The following is a 16,817-nucleotide window of genomic DNA, read 5'->3' as shown; positions in this document are numbered from 1 at the left end:
AGATAATTATATCTATATTTTCTTAATAAACTTAAGTTAAATGTATGTTTTTGTCCCTTCAACAAATTATCCATCCATCCATCCATCCATCCATCCATCCATCCATCCATCCATCCATCCATCCATCCATCCATCCATCCATCCATCCATCCATCCATCCATCCATCCATCCATCCATCCATCCATTTTCTTTACACCCTTGTCCCTCAGTGGAGTCGGGAGGGTTGCTGGTGCCTCTCCAGCTAACGTTCCGGGCAAGAGGTGGGGTTCACCCTGGACAGGTCGCCAGTCTGTCGCAGGGCAACACAGAGACACACAGGACAAACAACCATACACACACACACACACACTCACACCTAGGGGCAATTTGGAGAGGCCAATTAACCTGACAGTCATGTTTTTGGACTGTGGGAGGAAGCCGGAGTACCCGTAGAAAACCCACGCATGCACAGGGAGAACATGCAAACATGCAGAAAAGAAAAATGCAGAAAGACCGGGGCTGGGAATTGAACCCAGAACCTTCTTGCTGCAAGGCAACAGCTCTACCAACTTCGCAACTGTGCAGCCCTCAACAAATTATCGATCTTCTTTATCACATTTTCTTTTTTTCATTTTAAAACCCCCAAAATGACATCATTGGGATTTTATGACAAACTAACACAAGGTAGAGCATAACTTTGAAGGGGAAAGAATAAAATAGAAATGTAGAAAAATAACTTCATAATCCTGAACATCCTTGAATCTATGGGCTTCATTCTTTGACCAAGATAACAAGACAACACATTTTACATGTAGAAAGACAAAGTGCTAGAGAACATGTGAACCCTCGGCACACTATAAACTAGAAATAGTTAAGTCATTTTGAAGGGCAACTACTCACACACACATTCATTAATAGCCATTTGAGAAATTCGAAACATGTTTATTTACAAACACTCAATATAAAGAATGATCAAGAGTTAAGAAGTACCGTATAGACCAACATACACCTCCTTCCAAAACATAACTTATTTTTTCCCCAGTCTTGAGTCCATCATGATTGTTGTCAGACTTGTTTTGGTGTCTATCTTTGATGAATTCAGTCGCTATCTGTGGGCATTAAGTACATGAAGAACCTATAAAAATTATAAACATGTCTAAACTCAAAATAAACTAATAAGTTGTAGCTGAGCATAAACAGAGAAGCAAAAATAATCATTTACATTCGTCTAATCTTTAAAAAGTACTAAAAAGATCCAGTGTGAATCAGCACAGCTTTCCAGTAATGAAATGTGTGACTTTTTTTTATACAAATGCAAATCAAATCTATGCAGTTCAAAGTAAGATAAAATAACATTAAATTGTTTAGTGCTACAACAAACAGGGGCAGCAACCGTCATCATTTTTGCGCCACTAATCAGTTATTACTATATTCTACAGCCGTCTTGGTCTTTCTGTGTTTCCTGTCTTCAGCTCCAAATGCACTGTGAAGGGGCTTAAGTGTAAACATATTCCAGTGATCGTTAAAGCAGGCACACACAAAGCCAAGTATAGAGTAAATTCATGCAGAGCATTTCATGGCAATGAATGCAACTTACAGAGAACGATTCCAGCAGAACATGAGCCAGAAAGGGCACACACGTTTTTTTTGTTTGTTTTGTTTTTGTTTTTTTGTTTTTACAGCAAGCCTTACATTTTCTTCAGCAAGCCTTACATTTCCTTTCATTCAAGAGCCAAACCAACATTTCATTCCACTGTAAGGTATTTGTACATAAGCCAGATACACGGGTGTGTTGCACATTGTCCAGAGAAATTTGATATTCTATAAGGCAAAAATGGCTTAAGACAAGATCGACAGCTGGGTTCTTTTGTAGCAGCATGCTGCTTCGTTTTGTAAAAGTTCTTGCCCCAAACCAAAAATAAACACATTGGTGTCTCATCTTAAATATTGGGGATAGGGGGGTGTTTTTCTTTTTTTTTTAGAGAGCAATTAGGCCAGTGAAAACAGGCCTTTTTAGCTGAGTCTGAAAGTACTCACACAGCTGAATAGGAAAGAGGTTACAAAAGTAGACAAGAAGATGTTACTGCTGTGTAGTCTAATATAGGCTTGTTTGACACAAACGTTAAGCTGCCATACCCACGGACTGTCCAAGAGAAAGTTAAAAGATGGGGCATGAAGCCACTCTCACTGGAGCCCCGCTTCAGCTGAAACACCTGTGCAACCCAGTAGAAAACAACACCTCTGTACAGCGGGGGAACTTCAAAAACTTCACAGAAACAACACTATTATGAAGATCACTTTTTATATTGAACATGAGCATCCTATGGACAGAGACTCGGAGACCGCCACAGTGACATGACAGCTGCAGAGGTTCTTTAAAAAGAGAAACGTGTTCTAGCGAGCAAGTCTTCACCATACCGTTGAACTAATCGGTGCGAATAAGTGTGCACTCCAATTGCCAAGTGCATAATCCTAACCAAAACAAAACACATTAATTTAAAAACCAGTAAAAAAAAAAAAAAAGATCATGTGCAGCGCCCCGTATGTACATGGATGATCCCACGCGTGTGCATGTGGATGAAGTTAAAAATTTCATGAGGCATAGCGTGGAAGCCTGGCCGTGGCTTCACATTGTCGTAGTAGTGGTGAGTAATAAAGATGCCGGCTGGATTCATGGGGAACGCCCAGAAACCGTAGAGGTGCACCTCCTCGCAGAGCTCCATGGCGGCCGTCACGAGCATCAGGCCACTGCTCAGGCGCTTGGCCCGGACGCCCTGCACCGCCCAGAAACGCTGCACGCTCAGGAGATACTGCGGGTGGAAGAAGAACACGCCTCTCTGGGAGTCGAAATCGTCCAGCATGTACTTGACTCGGAAAGACACGTCAGTATTGCGGGTGTTGTAAAAGGCAGGTAGCACCACTGATGAGTTCTCGTAGTTCTGGAGGACTTCGTAAAATGGCCGCCGCCATTTCTCCAGCTTCTGAAATCTGGACAGGAAATACAACAGAAAGAAAAATGGATGTTAAGAAGATAAACAATGCGCTGCAAAGGTGCTTTCAGACAATTTGAACTTTGTCACATTTTGTGAACAAAGTTCTGATGTCTTTTTTTAGGTTTTTATGCGAACAACCAACACAGAGTAGAAAATAGTTTTGAAGCAAAAATGTGCTCACTAGAGGTCTCGAATTCGAATCAAGGGTCGGCAACTTTTCAGCACAGGTGGCTGCAATATTAGCTCATTAGCAGAGCTCTGTGCATGCTAGAGAGGCAGCCATTTAATTCAAGCGTGAAGGACAACGGACACATCTAAAAACTGCAGGACTGCAGTTTAACGCCACTGGTCTAAAAAAAAACACGAGGCTCTTAGCTGCTTCTATGATCAGTATTCTCCTTGTAATGCTAAAAAAAAAAACATACTGGTATGTTTCCATTTTCATTGATAAGTAAAGTTGATAAGTAAAGATATTGATAAGTAAAGTTTAAATCAATGCAGTGTTTGACTTCAACCTTATAATTACATGCAATTAAAATTATATTCTATAAAATCCCAATAGAAATACATTGACAAGTTGTAAAAAAAGTTGTAAAAAAAAAAAAATCTGTAATTTTTTCCTAGCATAAATATTCACATTACCTCTCTGTAATAATACTTGGATTTATGGTCACCAGGTCTGTCTTGGTGCCCACGTCTGCTGAGTATTTCTCATTGATGGGGGGGACATTGCATCTGTAGAGACAGAGGGGAAATAAAGAATTTCCTTTTTGGTTTCTATCTTTTTTTTATTATTATTTGAATTCATAAGAGCTGTACAATACTAATGTTTTCGGATGTTTTCCTTTCTCTGGAACTGAAATTTTAGGATGTGAAATTCCAAGAGAAATTCTAATCAAAATATATAATTTTCACTCTGATGGTGTCTTGTTCTGATGTCCAGTCAAGTTCAAATGGTGTAATAAACTAATTAAGTAAGCAGGTTTAAAATCATGAAAATTCTGCATTAGATTTATGTTTTTTTTACAACATACCCAGGGTAAAAATGACAGGATGACTAAATAGCTTAAGTTAGAGCATATGGTTCAGGATACTTTGATTTTTTTATTATTTCTTACACGAAAACAAGGATTGATTAAAGGGATACTAGCCTGTAAAAAATTCATTTCAATCTCTCCAGAAACATTTCTAGTAAAACATCATTTAATCTGTCGGAACTAACAAAAGACCAAAACATAATTTCCAGCGTACCTGAAAACAAAATCGGCTGAATCGATTTCCTTTCCGCATTTGCTGTTCTTGATGATGCCACCATTTCCAATGACAGCACATTTTTTGAACTGAGATTTGGAAAATGGCATATCCTAGATTTCAGAAAAATCACAATAGAAGAGCTTCATTAATAATAATAATAATAATAATAATAATAATAATAATAATAATAATAATAATAATAATAATAATAATAATAATAATAATAATAATAATAATAAAAATCTCATATGGTACAAAAACTACTAGAGCAACAGCTGAGAAGAAGAAAACAAAAAGAAAGATGCCAAAACACATGAAGAGAACATGAACTCACATCTGGGAACATCTTGAAAATCTCCGTGGTAATGGGAAGGATGCCGCTGGTGTCCACCTCGTACCTTAGCTTAGAGCCTGAAGGAGTGTTTCTCTTGGTGGTGAACAAAAAGGATGGAGCGTTACAGCAGCGGGACAGAGACATCCTTAGGATGGAAAAACATGAAATCAGTAAACATACATCAACTTTGATGACTGTGCTTCATCTTTCGATGCACATTGTTGCATTTAAAAATGTTTTCTGCAGGACTCCAGGTGAAGAAATGAAAAGTGTTTTCATTATTTTTCCAATTTTGGCACATTGTTTTCTTTAACCATGTATCTTCATGCAGCTTTCAAAATAAAACCACATATGCAATGATGGAATGGAGGTATAAAAGCAGAATAGCCTGTGTGTTTTATTAGCGTTTTTTTGTCTACAATTTCCTCGTTCAGAGCTCACAAATAGCTAAATACTTTTTTCTGATATTATTTCGAAGTAACAGTAGAAAATGTTTAAAAACATATCAAAACAACCCATCTTGTGCTGAACAAAATCCCTAAATGCTCAAATGTCATTAGAAAAGACAAAGATTAATTTTCATAGTGCAGTTCTTGCATTGAAATGAATGGCGCTTACTTAAAGTTGCTGGCCTCCTCTTTGTTTTGCTCCCACTTGCAGATTTGTAGGTTTCGCCATCTTTCGAACAGCTCTGAGGTTTTAACCCTGATGGACAAAAATCACAAATTTAGGAGCAGTTTGTTTATATTCAACAATTGAATGGTAGACTAAAATGACAATATACAAACAAAGAGAAAAAAAAAACATTGGTAACTTGCCTCTAATAAAACTATTTCAGACAAGTTTTTTTCTAGGCACCCTCTTTGTTGTGATTATCGAAGAATCTGACTCATGCCATTATAAGAATGAAAGCAGGGAAGCCGAAAAGGCCTTTAGTCAGAATAACTATGACAAAAATGTTGACCGCCTGGCATAAAATGTCAGTGGATAATAATCCTATTCATTTCAGAGAGAAGAAACTGCTGAGATTGCTATTGGCACCTCGGGCTCATTAAGATGTGCAATGAAGCTGAATGAGCAATAAACAAATGCATTATGTAAATGTTATTTATAGCATCCTGGAGAGCAGGGGTGACCTAGTCTGGTCCTCGAGAGCTACCATCCGACAACTTTTAGATGCATCCTTTTTTCCTCTACACCAGAATCAAATGAATGGCTTGTTACAAGGCCTCTGCAGAGCTGAGTGACTGGTGGTGAGTCACAAATTAAAAGGGCAATTAATCAGCTTACTTTAAAGCTAGAAAGCTCTAAATGTTTGGAAGTGTAAACTCAAACGCTTCAGGGTTTATTTTTCATCTCCAACTATTTAAATTTATTATAGGGAAATAATTGCTAGAAATTGCATTTTGTCTGTCTTCAGAAGGTGAAAAAAGGCAAACATACAATAAGGCAGATCTGTATTGATCTTAAATAGTTAGGAAGTAGCCACGCGCTCGATACGGCACAAATCTACAGTCAAATCAACATCTTTACAATCAAGGCCAGTCACTGTAAACCTTCCTGGCAGTTGAGTGATAATAGTCCAGTGTGAACATCGGCATCGTCATGAACAATCACTCACATCGTCAGGACTTTGACATCCATAATCTCCTGTCTGAGCTCCCTGCAAGCCGTGGAGTTGAATTCAAAAGAGCCGTCATAATTTTCCAGATACCTGGAAGGATAAACACAGTCATCCTCTGCCCGCAGCAGCTGACATATAAGAGAATCAACAGATTGACAGCAAACTGTTTTAGTTAGCTACAATGTGCACAAATGAGCAGTAAAATAAACACTATTACTAGCCACAGCATGTCTATGGTTTGAGCTTATGAAATATAAGAGTACAGGTAGCACTTTGGGATGAAATAATGAGAGAAGTGATGCAACTGATGTTTTTGGCATCACAAACAGGACAGTAGTATTCTGGTTAATGGACACTTGCACCAGATTCTGTAACATCTTAGACTAAACCAATGTGATACGAAATATTAAACCTCTTATATTTTCACTTGTCAAACTAGGTATAATGACACTTGCACGGCGATAAACTGGTATTGTGAGATTCTAATGTGTTTTTTTTTCCTCATATAAAAGAGCATTTAAAAAGAAAAAGGTGTTGATTCAAGCTTATTAAGTTAGAATGGGGGAATGGTTACAGTGTAATGTCTGGTGAATATGAGCATGAGTGTTTGTGGGTTTTTTTTGTTTTCTTTATCACAGTACACAGTAACTAACACTAAAAATAAGAGGGAATTGTAACTATAATTCATGATTTTTACACCACTGGAGACACAGACACATAAACAACTGGTTATGCAAACAAGGGATTATAATATGATGCGCTATAAGCTGGTAAATTGCTTCAGAAATACATAAATCACTGCATTGAGATGGTTACAATAATCAGAACATTTGCAACTAAAAATTTGTCATCCTTTTTATGAATTAAAAATCTGAATAATTTAGCTTAGTTGTGGACTTCAAACTGATTTAATTAAAAGTAAACAGCCTGAGAATTTTTGAATATGGGATCAGCATAAGTCAGCCTGAAATGTTATGATTGTGTCTGGAATCGGAGAGGGAAAACAGGAGGAGGTATGAACCGTCTCTACTGTGTTTATTGTGCTTGTCGAGCAATTATTTCAATTTGTAATTGTTTTCCTATATGTGTATTCTCTACTCTTAAATCAGCTTGAATATTCATTATTTTTAAAATCTGGCAGTGTTACAGACTTTTTTTATCCTACAGTTTTGAAGGACCTTATTGTGCCTATTTTTGCCATCTGTACAATTTTTCCACAATTAATATTTTGTCTAAAATACACTACAAATAATAACACATCTAAACTTTTCTTTTTTCTAAATACAAAAATTTCCACTGCATACAAATTGCATACTGGCTTGGTTTCACCAATATAGGCCCTATGTGGTGAAACTACATGCACGCATTGTCTTATACCGTTTTTGTTGTGTGTGTTTTTTCTCAGTAATCTGCAACACCTGCAATAAAGCCACCAGTTGAGGGGAGGTGCTGTCTTCCAGAGATATCAAAAAGGTGTTGAAAGTTCATAACTTCTAACACCCAATACAGTTTTTGCATAATAACATGATGGATCTTTCCAAGGGTGTTAATGTGCATGCAGAAGTAAGTGTCTGTATTTTTGTTTGCAAGCCTGGAGACAGAGATCCAGTGCTTTTATGAATGGTACTATATGGAAAGCCAGTGATGTCAAAATTTGTGGTTGTGACTTTAGGTTACGGGTGCAGTGCAAAATGCACTCTGTGATAGAAAGCTCTTCAGGAAGACTTCAGTCAAGTCATAGTAGTCAATGTTTCATGACTCTGTGTTTTTGTGTTTAATGATGTAAAGCACTTTGAAATGCCTTGCTGCTGAAATGTGCTATACAAATAAAATTTTGACTTGATTTGATTTAGAGGAGGGTTTTCTCCTACCAAATAAATCAATAAATTAATAAAAATTTCTTCCATCATGCCAATTCCTGTGGGTGTCCCACTTAATCTATAATCATTGTCTTTGATATTGGCTGTTTCATTATTATTTCACTTTACAATGTTAAGCAGTATTACATGTATTAATTTCTCAAATGTGTTGAAATATATTGTTATTTTGAGTGCTGTGCATGTTTTGGAGGCAGCGTGGGTTGGTCGGTCGTCGCAGGGTTAAAACAAATCCTTTTAATGTCCTTTATTTCCAATAAGAAAACTTGTTTCCACAACCAAATTGTCAATATACAAAATGCCTGCAGACAATTTTATTCCTTTGAGAATTGTTAAGCCTCTAGTCTCCAAAATAATTACAAGACTGACCTGCTACTTCTTAAAAACAAGGCTAAGAATAAAATTTGATTGGTTTCTTTCAACTTGCATGCAAATTCAAAACAGTTCCAATAAATTAAAAAGCTGCACTGATATTAAACAGAGACATAAATATAATCTAAAGGCAGAAGAAAAAATATGCCAAGGCTTGCGTCACTGTCTTGCTTATGGTTATTAATCATGAACCAAAAATAAAAGGTTAGTATAAAATTTGAATCATTTCATAGGAAATGTTCCCTTCATAAGTCAATGTACAGAATGCATTTTACAATGATCAATTACTATATGCTGTTACTACATGCAAAGCAGTTGGGGAAAGGCGGGATTTAGCAGCAACAACAATGTCAGTTTGTTCAAATAAATGATGGCATTTGTTAAATACTAAATGGGGACATTGGATTTTGAAAGATGGAAAAGTAAAACATATTACCTGTGTCTTTGGAAGTAAATGAGTTGAGCGATTTAAAGGATATGAAACAAACAAAATACAACAAGCAATACAACAAAAGTGATGCATAAAAGGAACAAGATGCTGGGATGGGGTTGAACAAAAAAGGAGTGATAAAACTGGTTGTCTACATCCACCTGATGATGCAGTGTATTTCTGAGGTTATTCAGGGTATGTGTAACAGACTGGACATAGTAAACCCAGCTATCAATTTCTTTTGGTTGTTTTGTTTTAGCTAAGATGATGGAAACCTTTGCAAGTGTGCTCCGTTCATGTCTAAAAGCAAGACATCAAGTAATTAACTTGACGAGATAAATTTCATCTCGTAAGGCGTCTAGGATTGACCAATCCAGCATTTTACCTCAGATATTGACAACAGTTATGAAGACTTGGAGATTTGAAAGGGGTGGAGAGGGTGGGGAGGAATTCCTGTCTTCTTGTAACAGCAGGAAAGTATAATAGGAGGGAATAAGTCCAGGTCGCAGAGAGAGACAATGCAGATGTGAGAAGGGGAGATAGAAGGAGCAGAGTGTCCACACTAAACGTTACATGGCATACACACAGAAAGCTGTGCAGAAACACATGACACACAGGTTTGGGGGAAGGAGGAGGCATTTGGAGATGGGTGCTGGATGGGGACACAAAGGGACAAGGAGAAGCCAGAACATCAACAGGAGACGGTGGCTCAGCCAGCGTCGGAGGGTGGAAGGAGATTTGGGGGAGAGAAAGGGAGGTGGGTGGTCGACGGGGTTAGACGGCATGCAAGAGCAAATCTTAAGTGCAACCACCACTGAAAAATATGATAGTTTATACCTTTCAAACTAATGACAAAGAAAGAAGCATTCTTGGGTTTCTGTAAAAAAAAGACTAGAAAATGCCTTCAGACAGGCCTACCTTTGAGGGCGTTTTTTTTTCTTCTTAATATCAGCTAGGCAGGGTGTGACTATTACGGAGATCTGTGAATCTGGCTGAATATTCTGACGGAAACATCTGTCAACATGCAGACAGGTTAAGTTAGAGTTAAATGTTGTCCTGTACCATCACCACCCCCTGCCAACTTCCTCAACCTGCAGATTTTCAACAAAAGTAATAAAAAGAAAAATGTGCTGCTGCTGATGCTTGTGCTCTTTCTACAGTCTCTGAGGAGACTCACGGGCATCTCCCAGTCCACACATGCTGGCCTGGGTCGTCTCTATAATCAGTTCTATCTTTCTCTTTCCCACACACACATACTCATTCTTTTTTTTCTTTTTCTTTTAATAGAGATGTTGTGTAGTTAGTCAGGATGGAAAGGTACCTTTTCCTTCCATTTCTGGCAGGCTTCAGAGATCCGTCATCGAAGAAATTAACGGGGCCGGTCCAATTTCCGGTCTCGTCCCCTTTGACTCGGCTAAACTGTTGTACACTAGTAAAAAAATCAGTCAGTTTATTTGGTATTTATTTAGTCCTTGTTCTGTGCATACATACAGACAGACAAACACACACACACAGACAACCAAGTCCACGTATCCACTCATGAATCTCAAAATCGAACATTCACACCCTCAGTCATGCACAGGTTTAAGAAAACAGTATGACACCAAACATGGTTTAAAATGATGCTTTTTGCTGACAACACCACGATTTGAGTAGTTAGTTCATGCTCTGCTGGGCTGTTTCCCTAAATCTGAGAGAGACTTAGACATTTTGCTGTTCAACGTGGACTTGCAGGAGGATTAGACTCGTAGGTTGATGTACTAAAGGCAATGTACTTTAAAGCGAGAAACAATAATCAGCGTCAAGTTACTGCAAATGTCAAATTGCATCTGAGGGACTGATGCCAACAGATTTGCCAAGTCTTCCCTGGTCAATTTAAAGCCAACATAAAGATGCCAATTTAGACCACTTTCACAGCCTGCTACTTGTAAAGAGGATTTAAAGAGAACATCAGTTTAACTATTGGTGCTTATTTATTTTAATTTTTTTTTGTGACTGAAAATATGGTTTCTAGTTTAAAAGTATTACATTTTAGGGAGAGATTCTAGTTGAAATCCAGCATTTTTGAACAAACACATTCCACCTGTCCAAGCACGACGGGGTGTAAAACTTTTAATATGCGACTGACAGTTACGCAAGTGTACATGTGAGTCATTTCTGTGAGTGCCCTGTGGGCGCTGAGCTAATTTCAGAGGGGGAGAGTGAACCCTAAGAGCCTCTCTGGATGCATTATGTGAGTGAGCGTTCATCACGGGGGACTTGTGTCAATGCCATTCTTCTACATTCGCTTTTAGCCTCGCTGAGTGCCTCTCCAGCATCTCCATCCCACTGCGAAGCAGCGGTAGGAGTGAAGATCCTCAAATCAGAGGAGTTTTTGATGGGGGGGCCGAGAGGGGAAACGTGCATAAAGTGGTTAATCAAAGCAGAACGATTAAGGCACCTAAAGCCTGCCTACTGAAAGCTGATTACATAAATCTCTTAGTCTAATATCTTGAATCCAACAATGAGGAGAACTTTATTTATCCTGTTTACCACAGTGGGAGCTGGACCAGATCCCAACTAAGTGGCGACTAGACCATTTATCTGCTGCCGCTCACTTAATTATGTGCTCAGTTCAGTCAGTAATCCAAGTGTCAAGAGACAAACAAGCACAGATCTGTCCACTTGTCATCCTCTGATTCCACCCCGAGGAGCCTGCAGGCAAAGAAACTGAGATTCTGTAGGACTTTAAACCTGCTTGATGAATGTTCCCTATAAATAAACATATGCTAACATTGATTCAATTCCTTCCTAGCTTGTGTTTTAATTTCTTATTGTAAAGCCCCAAAAGGCACACTTCTAGCATTGTGATCATCCAGAATAAACCTTGGGAGAGCGTTGAGGTGCAGTAACTTTCAAGAGAATCGCAACCTAAAGATTAAGGATAACTCTAGTTTCATGCAGTGGGGACAGAGGTCAACAAGAGAAACAACAAAACGGTTCAAGTGGTTCCAAATGTTTCAAACCCCAAACAGTCATGCATGTACCCTCTGTTTGCTCATAGTGTCTTACTTTGCTGCAGCTGGTCTATAGCACCTTACAAATGAGTCAAGACAGAATGACATTTCCAGACATTTATCAATATTGATGTATTTATATATTTGAGCTTTTATGAACGACTTTCAGTTGATTTAAGACAATCTACAATAAATTCAAACTTATCCACCCCAATGCTTGTTGTTTTATATTCACTGAAGCTGAATAAAAAAAGGTTTTTAGGTTTGTGGTTAGAAAAAAGGTTTTTCTAACCACAAACTCTTCTTTCAGACAGCATAGACTGAATGAATTCTGACACAATAAACTCTTTAAAATGGATCATCTCTAGAAGCAATCAAATCTGCTTACACCCGCTCGTCGTGTTTGGACGGTTACGAACCGGCCTCTTCCCAACCTGTGGCGTTTGCTCTAATCCCCCTGACAGAGTATTTTTAGATGTCACCACTGTCTTCCTTTGCAGAAGTATGTCACTCGCAGGGATCACAATAAGCTACCTGTAGCTCTGCCGTTTTCACAGCCCGTCTTTCCTCATAACCTGATGTCGGGGAATGCAGGCGGAGAGCTGATTCATCTAGCACAGCGCTGCAGAAACTACAGGGCCAGATTTATTGAGTGTAACAATGTTCATGCCTCAGCTCTGACTTTAATGGTTGACCTCGTATAGTTACCGAGTAGCCCTTTTGAAATCTCTGGGATAGATGTGCACAAAGAGCAACAACACATCTGAGATATGCATTGCAGGTACCCAATTGCTTTCTGTGTCGCATGCAGACAGGCCCAGTTTTTAGGATTTTTTGACATCCTCTTTGTGAAGCCTGAGTTTAGGTGGCGAGGAAGCTAGGTGTGGTCAGACCCATGTGGAAGACCTCCTTGTTGTTTACACTGTTAAGATGGCAGCTTCTCTTTTGTCTCCCTCGCTCCGCATTTCGCACACTCATGCAAACACACTCATTTCATCACACCCTTTCGCAGTCTCTCCCCCACCGTTTCCCCACTTGTGCTGACAGACTGTAGCAAAATGGCTGCCGCTGATCCCACTGGAATCCGTTGTGAAGCTTGTTCCCGCCTCTTTCCCATATGGGCTTGGTGGAAAAAGCAAGGAGTAAAGTCGGGGGTGGGTTAGGTGGTTGGTGGGGAGGGGGGCACAAACGAAGAGAGGTGCGTGAGCATCGGCTCTGAATTCATGGATCTCTCTTGGAAGGAGTCAGGATGCATGAATCCAAACTGAGTTTCATCAGACTGGGCCCAGCAGGGTGGCAGAGAGGGGTGGGCTTAGCTCATCCTGCGGCACATGTATGTTTGCGTTGAAGGAAGCATATATGTGCTCTCTCTGCAAGAAGAAAAGTATTTAGATGTCCTGTTCTTGAACTGAGAAATGGGTGTTCCTCGTGAGTTTTTTTTTTTTTTTTTTTTTGCAAATGGCATATAGATCTAACATCCCAGCTTCTCTGCATCTGCTCGTCTCACGCTGATTCTTTCAGAAAGCGTGAATCCTCCTGAGAGTTAGGGAACGATGGCTCGTTGAATGGGCTTTAAAAGAAAACAATAAAAAATAAAAGGGGCATTAAAGAGGACTCCTCACATTAGCTTGCAGAGCTGCAACAGACACAGCTCTGCAGTGGCTGTGTGTGGACCAATGAGAAATACACATCATCTTTTTAACATGCTGCTAACTGCAGCCATCGTAGTAGCTTTCATTTTTACTCTGTCGGAATCGGATGCCTCTAAAAGATGTAGGCTATGACCAGTCAAGAAGGCTGAAACAGAAAAATAAAGGCTTTTGGGGGAAAAAAAGAAAAAGAAACAAAAACAAAGGGAAAACATTACCATATACAGCCGAAGTGCTGTTTATGGTATGATTCATGATGCTTAATATTCAGAAAACACCAAAAAATAAATTCTAAGCTGCTGGGAAAAAAAAGATGGATGGTTAGTTGCTATTGATCTAATAGGCCATCTAATGCTTGTTTACCCCTGCTTCTCAATGTGTAGCTCAATTCAAAACACTTGCATTTAGAATGAGTATTTTTTCTTTATTTTATCATGCATATTATGTCTATCAATACTAAACTATTCACTAGTATGAAAATGACTATGAACGCATGCTTTTTTTTTCTTTTTTTTTTTTAGAGCTGATTATTTTATCCTTGCATTACAAGCGAGATTCTAATTGGAGGAGGAGATCAATACTTACCTCTTGATGTAGTTTTTCCCATAAAGAATTTGTTGTAAAAGCGTGACGAGTCCAAATGCGCAAATAAATATGAAACACAGGGATCTACTGCCGAGTATATCTTTGCCCGACGACGGGTCGGTGTATGCCATCCTTCGGCGCAGCATCCAGAGCTGACGGTGACACCCGGGTAGGTGTCTCTCTGCGCCGCATCCAGAACCAGGATCACAGGTGCCTCAATACCCGCTGAGCTGAGCTGGACATTGTCCGCCACCTTTCTACGCCGTTTGTCCGCTCTCAATCCAGAGCATCATTGTTGATGGATGGAAAGCATCATCTAATTCACTAATAGATCTGATGTTTTCTGCAAACACATCCGGTTCCCCCAGCCTCGACCCCCACGCCCCCCAAAAAAACTATCTGTGGTTTCACTCGTTACGCAAAGGTGATCAGATGAAGAATCATCAAAGGGTTTTGAAGGTGCGTCTGATTCTTGATCTCAACGAGGTGCAGTCGCTCGGTCCGATGTAGGCATTGCAGGTTGTGGAAAATAGCGGTGAAACCCCCCCGAAGGGTTAAATTAGGAGGGATACGCAAAATACGATGTGAGGCTTCATCCTCCTGTTGGCTAACACTAATCTGCTGACATAATATTGACAGGATAAATTCACAACCCTTTGTGCCTCATCTCAAATCTGTGCAAGGAGACGTGACTGCAATAAAAAAGGAGGATGCGCCTTTTCTCAGCCAGGCTGACGGGAGCGCGCCGCGCTCCTCTCACATGGTCCTTACTCAGCGAAAGCCCAAGGTCATGGACTGCTATTCAAGGATGCACCGGCGCACTCACAACATCTTCTACTATCCAGGTCACACGAGGGTGCAGGGAATTGTGGAGAGGCTGCTCCCAAACTGTCCTGGTACGATGTGAGCTTGATTGCAAGCTAAAAAGGGCACCAGGGATGATGCTAAATATAAAGTTTTTACAGCATCCTTCCTCCATCGGCAATGGCTCACTGCCCAGGACGCCATTGTGACAGGGGGCAGCATAAAAATAATTAATTTGTGCTGCCCCAATTACACTCCATGCCACACTCCTGTGGACTGAATGGTGTCAGGTCAGCTGTTGTTCAGAATCTAAACAATGCAGTGTAGAACAATATTCAGTGATTTCAACGGTTCTACACTGAACCCATGTTCTTAAAAGACTGCGGATGTACATCAAACCTTCATTCTGCTTTTGAAATCACAATCAGGAGCATTTTCTACGGATATTAATCCTAACAACGTAAGAAGAAAGAAGAAAACAGTGAAGGCATGAAATGCTAGACTCTTTAATTAGTCTAAAAGTATGCACATTCACATTTGTGACTGCTTAACATCCTGATGTGTTTGTCAAATTTAAATGAGAATCCAACATGATTGCAAGATTTACATCATCTGTAAATCATTGTGAGTTGCCTTTTTCCTGTGTTGTAGAATTGCTTTGTAAGTAAAGCCTGATGAATTGATTGACTGACTGGCTCAATATTTTTAGATTTCTGTGATAATTCCTCATTGTCCTTTGTATTTTATTTGTATTTTATTATTTTTACAAGATGCGACCATGGAAGGGAAATAAATTAACATTTTTATTTGCGGTTACTGAGAGGCATGTCTTTCAAACCGTGCCCCAGCGTATTCAAAGTTGTCATAAAACTGGTGCAATGTATTTACCTGTTCTCAAAATAGATTCAGAAACCTGGATTAAGATATTGAAAAATGATAATTTATTTTAATATAAGCTAAAAAGAAGTGGACCAAGACTTGAACCTTTGGCTATACCTGTATTTTTTTATTTTATTTACAATGATCTCTTGCCACTTATGACAACATATTGTTCACAATTTAAAAGATATGATTTACATCACTCTAAACTTTGCTCTAAAAAAATATGCTTGACCAGTTTTGAATAAGAGCATTATGGTTAGTGAGTCAAGCACCTTTAAAATCCAGACAAAAAAAAGTTCAACCTTACCCTGATCAAGAAATAATCTGATCTGATCAATAAAGAATCAAGTAGCAATCCCCACAGCAATGCAAACTATTTCAAATCTTGTCTATTACATCTTATTTTATTAACTCAAAAGTTCTTTGAAAGTTTTGCCAGTGATTTATAACATAAGCATGAAGTAGCAAAGGGCATTCATGAAGTAGACTGTGAGGATGCTGATTTATAAAAAAGGAACAATTGTTAGTTAAGTGCATGTCAGTATATCACAGAATTTTTGAAAAATTCTCCAAACAATTTTTTTTTCAATATCTTGAGCTCACTTCCCGACCCCTCCACACACACACACATCTTGAAACAAACACACAAATATCACAAAATAAATGGGAATAAACATTTAAAGTACAGCCAACAATAAGATAGGAACAGAGATAAATAAAAAAAGCATAAATGAAACCTACATTGTCGCTATATTTGGCCTTAGTGTTGAGGGCCAAAATCTTACTTATGTTTTTATTTCGAACATTAAGTAAGTTATATGTTAAACATTCATGCACAACATTTTTTTTTAATGTACAACAAAAGTATACATCCAGGCTATGTTTATTCTTCAGGCAAATGTGATCCATATCTGATTTATTTATTTATTTATTTATTTAGCGGGGTTAAGTTACACATATCTAATTTGAGCCACTTAGGAACATATTTCACTGACTCAAATTTTCAAAAATTTATTTTATGTATTTATTTGTCCCTA

At 38.8% G+C, this 16,817-nt stretch overlaps 1 protein-coding gene across 4 annotated transcripts; it reads right to left on the bottom strand.

Moving 5' to 3' along the window:
• Positions 1-901: 901 nt before the first annotated feature.
• st8sia5 (ST8 alpha-N-acetyl-neuraminide alpha-2,8-sialyltransferase 5) lies at positions 902-15,019 on the bottom strand. Of its 4 annotated transcripts, XM_008423709.3 has the most exons (9): positions 14,095-15,019; positions 10,186-10,293; positions 9,783-9,878; positions 6,183-6,275; positions 5,180-5,266; positions 4,562-4,706; positions 4,225-4,337; positions 3,616-3,708; positions 902-2,968 (listed from the first exon to the last, which is right to left on the bottom strand). In XM_008423709.3, exons 1-9 carry the CDS (start codon positions 14,238-14,240, stop codon positions 2,506-2,508), a joined length of 1,344 nt encoding a protein of 447 aa, XP_008421931.1. In that variant the 5' UTR covers positions 14,241-15,019; the 3' UTR covers positions 902-2,505. The 4 variants fall into 4 exon arrangements, with proteins under 4 accessions (XP_008421931.1, XP_008421932.1, XP_008421933.1 ...); XM_008423710.3 differs by lacking the exon at positions 9,783-9,878 and having other exon boundaries at positions 14,095-15,012; XM_008423711.3 differs by lacking the exons at positions 9,783-9,878; positions 10,186-10,293 and having other exon boundaries at positions 14,095-15,008.
• Positions 15,020-16,817: the final 1,798 nt, after the last annotated feature.

This window comes from Poecilia reticulata, chromosome 12, assembly GCF_904066995.2.
Source record: "Poecilia reticulata chromosome 12, P_reticulata-male-v2, whole genome shotgun sequence".
In the NCBI taxonomy this organism is placed as follows: domain Eukaryota; kingdom Metazoa; phylum Chordata; class Actinopteri; order Cyprinodontiformes; family Poeciliidae; genus Poecilia; species Poecilia reticulata.
The sequence above is the reverse complement of the archived record's forward strand: the minus strand, read 5'-3'. Positions and strand labels throughout refer to the sequence as shown.